The 18,425-nt window shown below is 51.5% G+C and overlaps 1 protein-coding gene across 1 annotated transcript; it reads right to left on the bottom strand.

Moving 5' to 3' along the window:
- Positions 1–1,492: 1,492 nt before the first annotated feature.
- FAM89A (family with sequence similarity 89 member A) lies at positions 1,493–17,935 on the bottom strand. The gene is made up of 3 exons (XM_069954337.1): positions 17,676–17,935; positions 10,160–10,448; positions 1,493–4,282 (listed from the first exon to the last, which is right to left on the bottom strand). Exons 2-3 carry the CDS (start codon positions 10,406–10,408, stop codon positions 4,019–4,021), a joined length of 513 nt encoding a protein of 170 aa, XP_069810438.1. The 5' UTR covers positions 10,409–10,448; positions 17,676–17,935; the 3' UTR covers positions 1,493–4,018.
- Positions 17,936–18,425: the final 490 nt, after the last annotated feature.

Here is an 18,425-nt window from a genome sequence, read left to right as displayed (position 1 = left end):
GGTATCCACTCATAGACCATTCCTTTACTGGGAGTCACACTTTTCTCGGTGCTCAAATATCATCGGCTTGAAGCCAAAGAAGCTGTAACTCACAGGAAAGGTCACCATGATGTGATCATTGCTATATGTAGGGCTGTGACCTTGTCATTCACCTTTGCCCTCCGCTTTGGCCTTTGTAGTGTTGTACAAAGAGGAGACAATGAGAAAACCAGACGAAAGATTAGAATATAGTGAAATGGCCGATAGCGTTCAGCAATGCTGCAAGATAGAACAGGCGGGAACATCTGACGGACATCAGGCTCAGACAAAACATGAGGGTCGTCTGGTCGCAAAACTAGAACTTTCTCCGAAAGACGGTCACTCATCAGTTTATGTAATTTTAGTATAAACTTCAGTTTTTGTTACTTATAAAACTTAAATATAATGGACCTCCTTAGGCCTAATACACATGTTCTGGGTTTCACGGATATACCAATCATGGAAGCGCTGTAGTTGGGTCCCATCCCCCTTATGCTGTCACGATGCAGGAAAGTCTTGGCGGCTCCGTAATGAAGCAGTCACCGTGGGTTTACACTCATAATTAGATCAATTTAGGGGGCTCTATCATGAGGTCAGGTGGGTTCTGCCCCAGATGCCAGGTTCCCTTTAAATGGCTGCACAAACAATACAGTGATTATTGGTGCGGCCCGCTCGATTAGCCGCAGTCTCACTGATTGGAACTTGTTTGCGGACGGCCGAAGATTGATTAATGTAAAAGGCCCATGGTGTGAATCTGCAAAGCTGCTAACCATCACGCTGCTTGCATTTGCTAATCCCCAGACATCTGTTCGGCATTACTCAGCGGTTGTTTGCACCTACTATCTGGCCTGGAGAATGCGTATGAGGAAGATTCACTTTCATTTACAATTAAAATGGGCCAGACTGATGGCGAGTCACCAAACGATGGAACAAATGAACGTGACTCCATAAAGCTCTGAGTAACCATGGGAGTAGTCAGTACCGCACCGCATTAATATGTACTGGTTTAGGAACGGCCTTTAACTCAGCACAACATGATTTCATAATACAAAGTATAGCTGTGGGTGTATCACATACAGTATATACCTCTAACCATATCTACAGTGCACCAATAGGATTGTACAGTAAATATAAATATATAAAACATTATAGATGCCAGCAGTGTTCGCTTTAGGCTTAAAGGGAAGCCCCGCTCACTGCCGCCACACTCCTGCTCAGTCCGGGATCTCTGAGCGGCGGCTACAAGAGCCTAGCGCTGCGGCACACGGCACAATGTCACTTATGCGCCTGCAGAGGATGGAATGTTGGGCGACTGCACGGGAGCCAGGTAAGTATAGTTGTTCAATGCTGAGCAGGTTTGTAAAACATGTGAAAGGGGATGTAGAATGCATAGAATTCAGACAAACACTATATCGGGAATCCATCCTCAGCCGTTGTAGCACGGCCAGTAAAGAATAAGCCAAATTATACCAAACACGAACTAGGACTTTAATTTTATTAGAGAAAATGTACGATTAACATTTCTAAATAAATACACAAAATAAACAAAATATAACAAAAAAGGGTTTTTTTGCTTAGCTGATTGCAAAGAAATGTTGAGGTCCTAAAAACCATAAGTAGGTCTATGAGTCGGGCTCAATGTGTGCTCCTTGTGCAATCATATGTAACAGACACGGAGTGGTTCATGGCGATATGTGCAGAACGTGAACGGAACGGAACCGGCACATGTTACAGGAAAGTGCATAGGAACAATAATACCAATCACTAGAGTACAGCCAGCAGCATAGGGGTTAAAGTGTCAGACAAAACAACATGGAACACTGTTTGAATACACAATAGTTTGGAAAACGCACAAGAAAAATTACGTGAAGACAAGTGGAGCCGTAATGGATGTAATAAAGTGGAGAAAGAGCGGAGCCGTAATCCACATGAATTCATCAGATTCCAGCTATTACTTCCGGATGAAACGCAGCACGAAGACTGGAGGTAACTTGTCTCATACTGGTCTGCACTGGTTTCTATGGCCGGGACTTCATGTTCTGATCTGATGCATAAAACACACGATGGGAAGCAGAATCGGGACAGAAATACACAAAAACTAAACTATTCTCATGTGTCTCATGGAAGGTGAATAGACCCTGTATATGTGTGTGCGCTTAATAGTTCAAAAGGCAATAAAATGGGACATATCTGGGACAAGAGCCCGCAGAATGTCACGGGTGCAGCGAAAAACATTGGATTCTGCCTCACACGGCTTCTTACTCTAGATACAGATACGTGTACAGAGTCCAACCATGAATATCCTCTGGCAATCACCAGCGATTTCTTCCTGTATGTGAATTAGAGATGAGCGCAACCAGAGCGAGCTCGAGTCTGAACGTTCGGCACTTGATTACTGGTGATTGAAGAAGATGGATGCCGCCCTAGGGAGTCCAGGTGGATACAGTCTATGACCTATAGCTGTATCTAGGTCTTCCTGAACTTCTTAGGGGGGCATCCAACCCCTTCAGCCACCAGTAATCAAATGCAGTATAAGAGGCTGAAGTTGCGCTCATCTCTAATGTGAATTAAAGCATTACAGCGATGAGAGACGTTGTGTGGCCGGAATCATCCAACAGTCAGAGATGCAGGAACACGAGTCACTCAGAACGGGATCGTGAGCACAAAGTTATAAATAAAATGGTAACATTTTTGGTTGCCAATAAATAGACATAAGCGAGACAGTTTTTGGTCAGTAAAACATCCATATGCAGCCACCTGAACGTGGACCTTTACAGGGATATTTTAATCTAAAGGTTTTTGTACATAGGACGATTATTCGGGTAATTGTCACATCAGATAACTGGAAAAACGTCCGCTCATCGGCTGATGGCATCTTATGTGCAGCCCTGTAAATTGTTGTTTTTTGTACCTTTCCACTGGATAGGAGATAAATGCTAGATGGGCGACAGTCCGCTAACCCCAACTCACCCCCAACCCAAGCTACAAGACTGCGGCTAGGGTGACTGCTTGGAAGGGACATATGTCTGAGCAGTGAGAGTCTGGGTCTTAGTTGGGGTCCCAGTGATCAGACCCCCACCTTGCATTTGTCACTAATCCAGTGGATAGGTGAGGAACGCTTTAGACTAAATTCCTGTAAAGAAGAATCTGTCATCACATTCTCGCTTCCTAAATGACGGAGCCATCGGAGAGGTCCCCAGCGGCTCCTCCCCACCCCGCCGGCCTGAATTCACAGATCTCTCCCTATATCCAAACAGAGAAAGATCTGGCAAAGTGGTGGAGAGAAGACTCGTGGTCCAGGTGGCAGGAAAGCAATGACTGGTCCCTTTGGGGACGCTTCTATATAGATTATGGTCAGTATTTTGCATCTGTTCTTGTCAGCAAAAAAACAGCCTGAAAGAGAAAACAGAATGCGCCCAAAGTGGCCTAAAGGGGGGATAACTATTAGGATGACCTCATGTTCCCTCGGATTGTATATGGACGTCTTATGATCACACAACCAAATGGACTCGTCTGTGGAGTTTATACCTTATTCTGCTTTCTTAGCAACACGGATTAAGGCCGAACCCTGTCTCTACCAAGGCTCTTGTGCACTAGTGACTTTACACACTCGATGCGTGTTCCTAAACGGTGCGGACCCTATGACCTAATCTTATCAGCTGGACCCATGTGAGGAAGGTTATGGGCGATTCTGCAGCATTCAGTTCTAAGAAACGGGAGCTTCTTCTTGCCATTTGCTAAGAAGCGATGATAGAAGCCATTGCTGTATGGGCGATTTAAGGCAGATGATGGAAGCCTGTATAGTTAGTCCTATCACTACCAGTCTCCAGCACTACTCATTGGATACGGTATTATAAAAAGTCCTCTCATACAAGTGCTTCTGGATGGTAAAGGCACATGGACTAGGTTCCACATTGCTTCCAGCATAACCATCACCAGGCACGGTGAGCAGAGAACAGTCCTCGGAAACATGGCAGAAAAGGAGCCGGCATGTGGCAGGTTAAATATTCTCCAGTATCCAGTCCTCATTAGATATAGCAGGTACTGATAGAGTAAGGTTCCCTTCGGAGTCCTCCCTGCCACCTTTATGGAGGGCTCCCGCTTCCTGGTAATACTCCTCCTCCTCATCAAAAAATCCATTCTCCATGGCGTAGGTACATTCTGCACTGGAGGCCGCCTGGCAAGCGCCTTTATATTCCTGGATGGATTCATACAGCGAGTACAGCTGACACAGGAGAGACATGTCAAGTTGTCTGAGCCCGACCTGGGGATAGAGAACATAGCGGTTCATACAGAGCACAGCGGGATGCAACAGGACGCAAGTATCACATGCTGGGCGCATACACAAACTCACTGCGTTTTATATAGTAGAGCTGGGTTTGTAGGTGCTCAACAGTGCACAGGGTGGGGGCACAACAGGCACCCCAACCCGATCGCCGTGTCCGGCAGCTGCTGCAGAGGGAGTAGTGGTTGCTGTTACCGTTCCATCTGCCTCAGTATAATGGCTGCTCTCCGTGCGGACGCTGCTGGACACAGCGATCGGGTTGGGCAGCCACTTCTGACCCCCACCCTGTGCACTGTATATTAGAATATACAGTACCCAAGGGAAACAGAACCCTGCTCAGCGGTGCTAGGACAGGGCAGGGGGGTCAGGGATCAGGAATTATAGTCCTGCAGTTCCCAGCAAAAACGTTAATGGCAGCAGATAAACCACGCCTCCGCTTTATGCTGCCGCTAAACAGACGTGGATATGTCCAAGAAACGTTCACCTTACACATTACTGCAGCGGTCTATGTACTGGTAGAGTGTGTGGGTACAGCCGGGTTCCCACCGCTCCGGCCTCATCTCCAAGCAACCATGGAGAACCCCAGCCCCCCGCTCCTCACTGGAGAACCCCAGCCCCCCGCTCCTCACAAAGAACCCCAACCCCTCCGCTCCTCACTGGAGAACCCCAGCCCCCCTGCTCCTCACTGGAGAACCCCAGCCCCCCTGCTCCTCACTGGAGAACCCCAGCCCCCCTGCTCCTCACTGGAGAACCCCAGCCCCCCTGCTCCTCACTGGAGAACCCCAGCCCCCTGCTCCTCACTGGAGAACCCCAGCCCCCCTGCTCCTCACTGGAGAACCCCAGCCCCCCTGCTCCTCACTGGAGAACCCCAGCCCCCTGCTCCTCACTGGAGAACCCCAGCCCCCCTGCTCCTCACTGGAGAACCCCAGCCCCCCTGCTCCTCACTGGAGAACCCCAGCCCCCCTGCTCCTCACTGGAGAACCCCAGCCCCCTGCTCCTCACTGGAGAACCCCAGCCTCCCTGCTCCTCACTGGAGAACCCCAGCCCCCTGCAGAGAACCCCCACTGCTATCTATACATTACCGGAAAGCTGGATATGGCGGCTACTGATATCCTATACAAAGCTCTCACTGTAATAAATCTATATCGCTCTATTGGCTGTCGCCCAGTTTCGCCCATTATCTCCATAGCGCTCGCCGCATCCAACCATAAGTAGTCCGCAGACAGCGGCATCACTCACACACTGACCTGTACATCAAATACTAAAGAGAAAAACCACAAAAGATCCAACCCAAAGGGACAGACAGATGTGACCATCGCTCTCTGTATACGGCTCTGTGCACACCTACATAAATCCATGAAATGGAAGGGATACAGTAACGTGTACACGCACCTCACCTCTAAGAGGTAACAGTACCTACAGAAGGGTCCGATACTAAGAAATGGGAACAGTGCAAGATAAGTCCCTGGTGGTCTGTGGTGGGCTGGAGATATGTACCACTCTATATATAATATATTCTGTACAGATGGGGGAAGCCGGCCTCACCTCATGTCACTTCATTCAGTGCCGCTAACACTTCCTATAGAGAGCAGTACACAAGCTGGCGGACACTGGATGATATTTTCAACTGGGTTCACACTGCGTTTTTTTCTTATCTGTTTTATGCAAAACTGTGCTCGTTTGCTGGGCCTATTCCACGGCCCAAAAATAGTTTAGCGAGGGCTGCAGGGACATAGTTACCGATGTCCCTGCAGACCTTGTTTAAAAAACATACTTTACCTATCCAGGCTGCAGGTCTTCTCCTTCTCCCGGTCCCCTGCGCAGCAGCAGCTTCGGACCGGCCTGTCTGAACTGACAGATCGCTCAGCCAATCACTGGTCGCGGCGCTCCTGGCCAGTGATTGGCTAAGCTAAGTCGGCGGTCGCCCGTGATAAATCGATTATCGCTCTGTGGAATAGGCCCCTAAGTGTAGACAGTAGGTCTCTATTACACTGCAGCTCCAACTGGAAAATCCTTCAAAGCACTTAAAGGGGTTCTCCAGCATTAGATAAACATGGCCACTTTCTCCCACAGACAGCACCGCTCTTGTCTCCAGGTCAGGTGCAGTTTGCATTCATTCACTTCAATGGAACATATTAGCGGCCATTTTCACCCAATGTGTGAGCCCAGACTAATATCTGTTGACAATACTGGAGCGCTGCCTCAGGGCCCCATGGAGTGTATCATTATATGCACCTAATGTATACATGGAACATATACCACATGTGTGATGTGAACGCAGCTGAAGAAATACAATATGAGGTGGAAAGCTTAAAGGGGTTCTCCAGCTAATTTTTTTCTTTCAAAACAACTGCGCCAGAAAGTAACAAAGATTTGTAATTTATGTCTATATAAAAAAATTCCAGTACTTATCAGCTGCTGTATGTCCTGCAGGAAGTGGTGTATTCTCTCCAGTCTGACACAGTGCTCTCTGCTGCCACCTCTGTCCCTGTCAGGAACTGTCCAGAGCAGGAGAAGTTTTCTAAGGGGATTTGCTGCTGCTCTGGACAGTTCCTGACATGGACAGAGGTGGCAGCAGAGAGCACTGTGTCAGACTGGAGAGAATACACCACTTCCTGCAGGACAAACAGCAGCTGATAAGTACTGGAGAGATTAGAGATTTTTATATAGAAGTAAATTACAAATCTGTGTAACTTTCTGCCACCAGTTAATTTGAAAGATTTTTTTTGCTGGAGTACCCCTTTAACATAATTTTATCATGTAAAGGAAACATGTTAAGGGTGCCTTCACACCTACCGTATCGCAGCAGAAAATCCGCTGCGGATCCGCAGCGGATTTGACAGTGCGTACTTAATCCTGTGTTCATTCATTAAGTTAAATCTGCTGCGGATCCGCAGCGGATTTTCTGCTGCGATACGGTAGGTGTGAAGGCACCCTAAAGCTGTATCTACTAAATGATAACCTTTTCCAGCAAACCCCTTACATACAGCAATGCAGATGCAGGACAGGGATAGTCCCCCACATTGTCTGTCCCCCCCCCAGTATATTGTGCTGAGACAATAGCAGGACATATGCTCCTCTCCACCCACTGAATGGTAAAACAATTAGGCCGCGTATTCTGCGGATATCCTATAGATTTACTGAGAGCGGCCTCTGCGCAGGGACTCTGGGGAGAACAGGCAGCCGCTCTTAACGAAACACACGAGACCCCAATGTGGATGAGTTCAGTGAGTGGATGAGTTCAGTGCCCTATGACCCCGACACGATGCAGCGTTGTGCCCGGCGGCTGCCCTGCTGGATGTATATGTGCCATGTGCAGTGTAATACAGCGTTGTGCCCAGCGGCTGCCCTGCTGATGTCTATGTGCCATGTGCAGTGTAATACAGCGTTGTGCCCAGCGGCTGCCCTGCTGATGTCTATGTGCAGTGTAATACAGCGTTGTGCCTGCCCTGCTGGATGTCTATGTACCATGTGATACAGCGTTGTGCCTGCCCTGCTGGATGTCTATGTGCCATGTGCAGGGTGATACAGCGTTGTGCCCGGCGGCTGCCCTGCTGGATGTCTATGTGCCATGTGCAGGGTGATACAGCGTTGTGCCCGGCGGCTGCCCTGCTGATGTCTATGTGCCATGTGCAGGGTGATACAGCGTTGTGCCCAGCGGCTGCCCTGCTGGATGTCTATGTGCAGGGTGATACAGCGTTGTGCCCAGCGGCTGCCCTGCTGGATGTATATGTGCCATGTGCAGTGTAATACAGCGTTGTGCCCGCGGCTGCCCTGCTGATGTCTATGTGCCATGTGCAGTGTAATACAGCGTTGTGCCCGCGGCTGCCCTGCTGATGTCTATGTGCCATGTGCAGTGTAATACAGCTTTGTGCCCAGCGGCTGCCCTGCTGGGTGTCTATGTGCCATGTGCAGGGTGATACAGGATATAAGCAGATTGGTACTTATAAGACTAGTGCGCCATGTGCAGCCATGCCTCGTCCTCCCTCGTACATGGGTGGCACTGCACTATCTTGAGCTGTTTAAGACCTGGCACATCTGCTCTTAATTTTATAATAGGCGGCCATGTATAAAAATAGCAGATCCTGTTTCTCAATCTTCTTACTGCACCTAAGTCTCTGGCCCCGGGCTGGACGGCAGCCGGCGAACAATACATCTACCTTTACTGTAATGGAATGATTCATACGTCCTTGTGATCCCTAATACTCAGGGGGAGCGGGGCCCCATAAATACACAGGAGCGGGCCCTATAAATACATGGGAGTGAGCAGGCCTTATGGCTCTTACTATTTAGGGCAAAGGCCTTTATCCCTCTAAGTAACTTCTGATCTGATCCCAATGTACAGATATATCTTTCTAGTGATCATTTTACTCCTAGGTCTGTAACCATGACAAGGGGGAATCCTCTACATCTAGAGGAAAGAAGGTTTCACCACCAGCACTGACGTGGATTCTTTACTGTAAGAGCAGTGAGACTATGCAGTCATGGCCTATTCATTATATAAGTACAGGGGAGGCCTGAATGCTTCTATATAAATATATTACAAGTTATGGACACTAGATTCCATGTGATCAGAATAAATCCCTGGATCAGCGCCCTATCACCATAGTGGGGTCAGGAAGGAGTTTTCTCCATGTGATGGGACAATTGTCATCTGCCTCGTAGGGGTTTTCTCCTTCCTCTGGGGCAGCACAGTAGGTTTCTGTAGGTTGAACTCGAGGGGCTCTTGTCCTCTTTTCACCTTATGAACTATGTTACTATTATAATGAGGATGAGACACAGAAGTATACGAAGATTTACTATGATAGAATGTAACACAAAGTAACTATTCTATAGTACATGAGATGAAATACAACAAGAGCCTCTGCGGACGGCTACAATGTAAAGCAGCGGCATCCTGACCGTCTTAGGGAGAGTTCATACACCGGCATCACACACCGTATTTAGCTGCAATTTGTACCAAATCCCCAAATAACCCGATTCTGGCTGGAATGGAGTCTATGGAGCCGGCGGAGAGGGAAGCGGGAGCGTGCGGGGACGAGCGGCGGATTCTGCACGGCGTTTTCCACCAGAATTCCTCCTTGTGCATATACCCTTATAGTACAATCACACACAGCAGAATCTATTCCACACTATGGGGTTGTTCGGGCAGCATGGCCTGATTCTCTAAAAGCCCAGTGCAGAGGAACCGGAGAATTGCAGAAAATTCAGCAAAAACCCTGGGCAGCGACTTATTACTGTCCCCATCAGCCAGGACTATAGGTGCAGATGCGGCACAGCAGGGACATGAGCCCGGGTCACAGGCTGCATCTACGTATTCCAGGACCCCCCCTAGTTCTGCCTCCAACTCCTGCAGTCACCGGGAAAACAAACGCTGAGGGTTCAGATAACATTGCTGTTGAAATTTACTGGCTATCCGCCATTTATTGGCACATAACGGGCATTGTTTTAAAATTATGGCCGTAATGTCATTAAATGACGGCCATTGATTACATTTCAACAGTGAACAGAGAACATAGCCTTAATGCGTTATGAACCCACTCCTGGTTTTGGTTGCTGTGTGGGAGCATAGCCTTACAGTCTACCTGTCATGACGTTCTCTGACCCGATCAGCGCAAAATCCATTTGGCCGCTGAAAGTTCGTCTATCCGTGGATAAGACCCCGCCGGGCTGGTACTATGTGCAGCCCCCATTCAGAGTCCGTTGGGCTCGTGCACAGTACAGACCCTGCTCGGCCGTGTGCATGCATATCAGAACGTCCAGTGGCTGAATGGATTTCCCGCCATTATGTCGGCATACTCCATGACACGTAACCTGCTGGTTATTTCTGGTTATCAGAGGACACAGTTCACCTACCATCTCCTTCCTAAGTAACGCCAACGCTGCGTCCAGATTTGGCGGCTTGGGATGAGCTTGTGCGCTGCCACTTGTCCCTCCGCGGCTCAGGTCATCCTGAATACGAGACTTCTGGGCGTAGACTCTCTCCAGGTCCCGCCAGCCCGATCCTCCGCTGGAGTTCAGCAGGCCGCTGAGGCTTTTTGGCAGTGGAGGCAATCCCTCCATACAAGGGGTCAGTGGGGTAACAGCGGCGTGCGACCCACTCATCACTGGACCGGGGTGACAGCGCCGACCAAGCCAAGCGTTCCTAGTAAAGAATGACGGACATTGTATAAATATAACAAGCGTTACATCATCATCATCATCATAGCCTCACGCTACATCATCATCACAGCTGCGCGCTACATCATCATCGTCATCACCCATTTCATCACAGCCGCATGTTACATCATCATCATAGCCACACGCTACATCATCATCAACATCACAGCTGCGCGCTACATCATCATCGTCATCACCCATTTCATCACAGCCGCATGTTACATCATCATCATAGCCTCACGCTACATCATCACCCTCACCCATTTCATCACAGCCGCATGTTACATCATCATCACAGCCGCATGTTACATCATCATCACAGCCACAGGCTACATCATCATCAACATCACAGCTGCGCGCTACATCATCATCGTTGTAGTCATCACCCATTTCATCACAGCCGCATGCTACGTCGTCATCCTCATCATCACAGCCGCATGTTACATCATGGCCACCGGAGTTACCCAGCAACTAAAGTGTCTATGAAAACCTCCGGGGCTCAGGAACTACTTCTTTAGTAATACAGTCAGACTACTTGGGGTTTCCAGGACGGCTCCGCTATGGTATATGCGCCTGACAGGACCAGCGGGTATACTGCACAACCCTGATATACAAAAGCCCATCACATACTGGAAAGGTACAGCTAAATTATAGACTCTGGTAACACATACAGCACTCAGAGACAACACAATCTTATCTCTTCCAGTAAAAGAGGCTTACTTAAAGGGGTACTTATCAGCTGCTGTATGTCCTGCAGGAAGTGGTGTATTCTCTCCAGTCTGACACAGTGCTCTCTGCTGCCACCTCTGTCCATGTCAGGAACTGTCCAGAGCAGGAGAGGTTTTCTATGGGGATTTGCTGCTGCTGCTCTGGACAGTTCCTGACATGGACAGAGGTGGCAGCAGAGAGCACTGTGTCAGACTGGAGAGAATACACAACTTCCTGCAGGACATACATCAGCTGATAAGTACTGGAAGACTGGAGAGAATAAACCACTTCTGCAGGACATGCAGCAGATGATAAGTGCTGGAAGACTGGAGATTTTTATATAGAAGTAAATTACAAATCTGTATAACTTTCTGCCACCAGTTGATTTAAAAGTCCCCCCCCCCCCTCCCCTGCTGGAGTCCCCCTTTAACCCAGTAGAAGGGTATGTTTACACAGAAATGGCCTTTGAGGTCATATGAAAATCCTAGAAGGGGATTCCTAAGCGCTGGGTCACCGTGTAATATATTGTGTGTGACTGACTGTAACTTCCCCCGACCTCATCAGCTGCTTCCAGAGGATGTCAGACCAGCTGGGATTCCTACTGTGTGTGCGTGTATATATGTATATATATATTACACACACACACATATATACATACACACACAGTATATATCTCATTACTGCCCCCCCTATGTGTCTGGCAGCAGATGACCCCCGTCATGTCTATGGTGGAGTAAGAAGAGACTGTTGTCTCTCCTCTTTAGCGGTGTGACCCCCTCATGTCTCCTCACACATGGCTGCCATCCCGAGGTCTCTGTGTCCTGCTGAGCTGAGAACAGCTGTGATCACACGTATACAGATAAGAGAGAAGAACCAGATGCCGCCTCCTCTCCCCACAGACACCGGCCTAATATGCCTGTTATTATAGCAGGGAGGGGAGACAAGGGGCTGCCAGACCCCAGATCCTCCAGTAAGAGACATTGGCAGCAGAGTGACCCCTCCCCCCTTAGAGGAACGGTCCAGGATTATGTGCGGCTTATATCACCTAGTACAAGGTTACTGCCGGGGATCAGGAGGACTACTCTGTACCAGATGATTTATGCAATGTGAATATCACTTTAAGGACCAGGATATAAGGCGACTGCCGCACCCGTCACAGGTGAAACCTTTCCCTGCATTTCCTGTTCTGCTCCTGCACAGAATGATCAGTCATCTTATTACATTTCATGTTTTCCTATTAAAGGGGTAGTTCACAAAAAAAAAAAATAATCTTTCAAAATTGGTGCCAGAAATTCATAATTTACTTCTATTAAAAAAAAATAATCTCCAGTCTTCCGGTACTTATCAGCTGCTGTATGTCCTGCAGGAAGTGGTGTATTCCCTCCAGTCTTACACAGTGCTCTCTGCTGCCACCTCTGTCCATGTCAGGAACTGTCCAGAGCAGGAGAGGTTTTCTATAGGGATTTGCTGCTGTTCTGGACAGTTCCTGACATGGACAGAGGTGGCAGCAGAGAGCACTGTGTCAGACTGGGGAGAATACGCCACTTCCTGCAGGACATACAGGAGCTGATAAGTACTGGAAGACTGGAGATTTTTAAATAGAAGTAAACTACAAATCTGTAGAACTTTTTGAAATCAATTGATTTGAAAGAAAGAAGGTCTTCTACTCCTGTAACAGATCCTGTATGCGTGAACGCACTCTTTAACAATTAGAGGATAGAAAATAGCCGCGTCCCTTCTATCAGGCCGGAGTATACGTACTCCCCCCCCCACGTCCCTTCCATCAGGCCAGAGTATACTGTCCCCCCACATCCCTCCCATCAGGCTGGTGTATAGTGCTATCGCCCCCCCCCCCTGTACATACATACATATATATATCTTCTCCAGTCACATGGCTATGCTGCAGTCCCTATCAGGCAGAGCGGCAGATCGCCCCATTAGTAATGAGTGCACCGTCTCTCCGGAGATGCCGTACAGCAAACACCTCCCAGCCGCCCTCCGCAGGGCTCCTTTAAGAACATTGCTCATTATCAGGAGTCACATAAGGTTATTATAAGAGCAGTAACCTCCGGGGGGGGGGGGGGGGGGGGGGGGGGAGGGGACGTCGGGGGAATATCACTGATTCCTGGCAAACGTATAACAGGCAGGAGTGTGCTGCCCACAGGGAGGCTGCCCGCAGGCGGCAGGTCACATCCTGGACGGCCACTTGCAGCTGGCACACACAGCTGAATGTGATACAAGAGACATCTGACACTAAAGCTGCCCCCATATACACCAACTGCCCCCAGATATACCAACTGCCCCCAGATATACCAACTGCCCCCATATATAACACTGCCCCCATATACACCAACTGTACCCAGATATACCAACTGCCCCCAGATATAACGCTACCCCCAGATATACCAACTGCCCCCAGATATAACGCTACCCCCAGATATACCAACTGCCCCCAGATATACCAACTGCCCCCAGATATAACGCTGCCCCCATATACCAACTGCCCCCAGATATAACGCTACCCCAAGATATACCAACTGCCCCCAGATATACCAACTGCACCCAGATATAACGCTACCCCCAGATATACCAACTGCCCCCAGATATACCAACTGCACCCAGATATAACGCTGCCCCCAGATATACCAACTGCACCCAGATATAACGCTGCCCCCATATACCAACTGCCCCCAGATATACCAACTGCACCCAGATATAATGCTGCCCCCATATACACCAACTGCCCCCAGATATAATGCTGCCCCCATATACACCAACTGCCCCCAGATATACCAACTGCCCCCAGATATACCAACTGCCCCCAGATATACCAACTGCCCCCAGATATACCAACTGCCCCCAGATATACCAACTGCCCCCAGATATACCAACTGCCCCCAGATATACCAACTGCCCCCAGATATACCCGCTGCCCCCAGATATAACGCTGCCCCCATATAACAACTGTACCCAGATATAACGCTACCCCCAGATATACCAACTGCACCCAGATATAATGCTGCCCCCATATACACCAACTGCCCCCAGATATAATGCTGCCCCCATATACACTAACTGCCCCCAGATATACCAACTGTACCCAGATATACCGCTGCCCCCATATACCAACTGCCCCCAGATATACCAACTGCCCCAGATATAACGCTGCCCCCATATAACAACTGTACCCAGATATAATGCTGGAGGCCAAAGTAGTAGTGCTGCCTGTCGTGATGCCGCGGCAATGGGTGGTATATAGTGATGTCATGTACCCACGGCAATGGGTCACATATAGTGATGTCATGTACCCGCAGCAATGGGTCACATATAGTGATGTCATGTACCCGCAGCAATGGGTCACATATAGTGATGTCATGTACCCGCAGCAATGGGTCACATATAATGATGTCATGTACCCGCAGCAATGGGTCATATATAGTGATGTCATGTACCCGCAGCAATGGGTCACATATAGTGAGGTCATGTACCCGCAGCAATGGGTCATATATAGTGAGGTCATGTACCCGCAGCAATGGGTCATATATTGTATAGTGATGTCATGCACCCGCGGCAAGGTCTGACCCAAAGTGTCATCACTAGAATAAGACAGTTATAACCTTCTCCCCTATAATATATAAAGCTCCATTCATATTCCGCCCCGGGCTCCTGGATACGACCCAAAGGCTCCAACTGGTACTGAACAGGTCACCGCCCTACGAAATATCAATGACTCTATGGACGGCGCCAAAGTGAGTCGCTATCTGTCTTGTCCTTCAAATAAGAAAGACTGTCTATGGGCAGAGGGTAGAGTGCCCTCCGGGACCCCACAGCAGGACAGGCACTCTCTCTCTGGTCAGTGGCCCCTGGGACCCCTCCGCAGGGCATGCCCCCCCCCCCTCTCTCTCTGGTCAGGGACCCCTCAGCAGGGCAGGCTCTCTCTCTCTGGTCAGGGACCCCTCAGCAGGGCAGGCTCTCTCTCTCTGGTCAGGGACCCCTCAGCAGGGCAGGCGCTCTCTCTCTGGTCAGGGACCCCCTCAGCAGGGCAGGCGCTCTCTCTCTGGTCAGGGACCCCCTCAGCAGGGCAGGCGCTCTCTCTCTGGTCAGGGACCCCCTCAGCAGGGCAGGCGCTCTCTCTCTGGTCAGGGACCCCCTCAGCAGGGCAGGCGCTCTCTCTCTGGTCAGGGACCCCCTCAGCAGGGCAGGCGCTCTCTCTCTGGTCAGGGACCCCTCAGCAGGGCAGGCTCTCTCTCTCTGGTCAGGGACCCCTCAGCAGGGCAGGCTCTCTCTCTCTGGTCAGGGACCCCTCAGCAGGGCAGGCTCTCTCTCTCTGGTCAGGGACCCCTCAGCAGGGCAGGCTCTCTCTCTCTGGTCAGGGACCCCTCAGCAGGGCAGGCTCTCTCTCTCTGGTCAGGGACCCCTCAGCAGGGCAGGCTCTCTCTCTCTGGTCAGGGACCCCTCAGCAGGGCAGGCTCTCTCTCTCTGGTCAGGGACCCCTCAGCAGGGCAGGCTCTCTCTCTCTGGTCAGGGACCCCTCAGCAGGGCAGGCTCTCTCTCTCTGGTCAGGGACCCCTCAGCAGGGCAGGCGCTCTCTCTCTGGTCAGGGACCCCCTCAGCAGGGCAGGCGCTCTCTCTCTGGTCAGGGACCCCCTCAGCAGGGCAGGCGCTCTCTCTCTGGTCAGGGACCCCCCTCAGCAGGGCAGGCGCTCTCTCTCTGGTCAGGGACCCCCTCAGCAGGGCAGGCGCTCTCTCTCTGGTCAGGGACCCCCTCAGCAGGGCAGGCGCTCTCTCTCTGGTCAGGGACCCCTCAGCAGGGCAGGCTCTCTCTCTCTGGTCAGGGACCCCTCAGCAGGGCAGGCTCTCTCTCTCTGGTCAGGGACCCCTCAGCAGGGCAGGCTCTCTCTCTCTGGTCAGGGACCCCTCAGCAGGGCAGGCTCTCTCTCTCTGGTCAGGGACCCCTCAGCAGGGCAGGCTCTCTCTCTCTGGTCAGGGACCCCTCAGCAGGGCAGGCTCTCTCTCTCTGGTCAGGGACCCCTCAGCAGGGCAGGCTCTCTCTCTCTGGTCAGGGACCCCTCAGCAGGGCAGGCTCTCTCTCTCTGGTCAGGGACCCCTCAGCAGGGCACGCTCTCTCTCTCTGGTCAGGGACCCCTCAGCAGGGCACGCGCTCTCTCTCTGGTCAGGGACCCCCTCAGCAGGGCAGGCTCTCTCTCTCTCTCTCTCTGGTCAGGGACCCCTCAGCAGGGCAGGCTCTCTCTCTCTCTCTCTGGTCAGGGACCCCCTCAGCAGGGCAGGCTCTCTCTCTCTCTCTGGTCAGGGACCCCCTCAGCAGGGCAGGCTCTCTCTCTCCGGTCAGGGACCCCCTCAGCAGGGCAGGCTCTCTCTCTCTGGTCAGGGACCCCTCAGCAGGGCAGGCTCTCTCTCTCTGGTCAGGGACCCCTCAGCAGGGCAGGCTCTCTCTCTCCGGTCAGGGACCCCTCAGCAGGGCAGGCTCTCTCTCTCTGGTCAGGGACCCCCTCAGCAGGGCAGGCTCTCTCTCTCTCTCTGGTCAGGGACCCCTCAGCAGGGCAGGCTCTCTCTCTCTGGTCAGGGACCCCCTCAGCAGGGCAGGCTCTCTCTCTCCGGTCAGGGACCCTCTCAGCAGGGCAGGCTCTCTCTCTCTGGTCAGGGACCCTCTCAGCAGGGCAGGCTCTCTCTCTCCGGTCAGGGACCCCTCAGCAGGGCAGGCTCTCTCTCTCTGGTCAGGGACCCCTCAGCAGGGCAGGCTCTCTCTCTCTGGTCAGGGACCCCTCAGCAGGGAAGGCTCTCTCTCTCTGGTCAGGGACCCCTCAGCAGGGCAGGCTCTCTCTCTCTGGTCAGGGACCCCTCAGCAGGGCAGGCTCTCTCTCTCTGGTCAGGGACCCCTCAGCAGGGCAGGCTCTCTCTCTCTGGTCAGGGACCCCTCAGCAGGGCAGGCTCTCTCTCTCCGGTCAGGGACCCCTCAGCAGGGCAGGCTCTCTCTCTCTGGTCAGGGACCCCTCAGCAGGGCAGGCTCTCTCTCTCTGGTCAGGGACCCCCTCAGCAGGGCAGGCTCTCTCTCTGGTCAGGGACCCCTCAGCAGGCTCTCTCTCTCTGGTCAGGGACCCCTCAGCAGGGCAGGCTCTCTCTCTCTCTGGTCAGGGACCCCTCAGCAGGGCAGGCTCTCTCTCTCTGGTCAGGGACCCCTCAGCAGGGCAGGCTCTCTCTCTCTGGTCAGGGACCCCCTCAGCAGGGCAGGCTCTCTCTCTCTCTCTGGTCAGGGACCCCTCAGCAGGGCACGCTCTCTCTCTCTGGTCAGGGACCCCCTCAGCAGGGCAGGCTCTCTCTCTCTGGTCAGGGACCCCTCAGCAGGGCAGGCTCTCTCTCTCTGGTCAGGGACCCCTCAGCAGGGCAGGCTCTCTCACTCTCTGGTCAGGGGCCCCCGGGACCCCTCTATGTCTATTAGCCTCAGGATTCCCGTACACAATAGGCGGCACAGAGCGCGGACACTCACCAGCTCCTCCTGCACACGGTGCGGCTTTGTGTCAGATCCTCGGTGCCGGTGCGGTTCCCGGTGTCATTCCCCCGTGCTCGGTGTGTCTCCGTGCCTCCCGCCGGCGCTGTGTGTGATGGGGGAGGGCGGCGGCGGTGTGCTCTCTCGCCTATGGCCGGCTGGGTGGGGGAGCAGTGCTGCTGCAGGGGGAGGAGGAGGAGCAGGAGGGAGGGCTCTGTGTGACACCCGCCCCGACAGCCTCAGCGCTCACAGGGAACAGCACAGCTCTACAGCACGGAGTGATAGAGGATAGAAGGGCTACAAATGTATCAGTATTAGAGCCTAACCCCGCCCCTCTGATACAGACCACCCCCCCAAATATACGTGTGTATGAGTGTGGTGTATCTGTACTGTGACATCACTGTGTATTATCCCTGTACTGTGACATCACTGTGTATTATCCCTGTACTGTGACATCACTGTGTGTATTATCCCTGTACTGTGACATCACTGTGTGTATTATCCCTGTACTGTGACATCACTGTGTGTATTATCTCTGTACTGTGACATCACTGTGTAGTATCCCTGTACTGTGACATCACTGTGTGTATTATCCCTGTACTGTGACATCACTGTGTATTATCCCTGTACTGTGACATCACTGTGTATTATCCATGTACTGTGACATCACTGTGTGTATTATCCCTGTACTGTGACATCACTGTGTGTATCATCCCTGTACTGTGACATCACTGTGTGTATTATCCCAGT

Source organism: Dendropsophus ebraccatus, chromosome 15 (assembly GCF_027789765.1).
Source record: "Dendropsophus ebraccatus isolate aDenEbr1 chromosome 15, aDenEbr1.pat, whole genome shotgun sequence".
NCBI classification, from domain to species: Eukaryota; Metazoa; Chordata; class Amphibia; order Anura; family Hylidae; genus Dendropsophus; species Dendropsophus ebraccatus.
The sequence above is the reverse complement of the archived record's forward strand: the minus strand, read 5'-3'. Positions and strand labels throughout refer to the sequence as shown.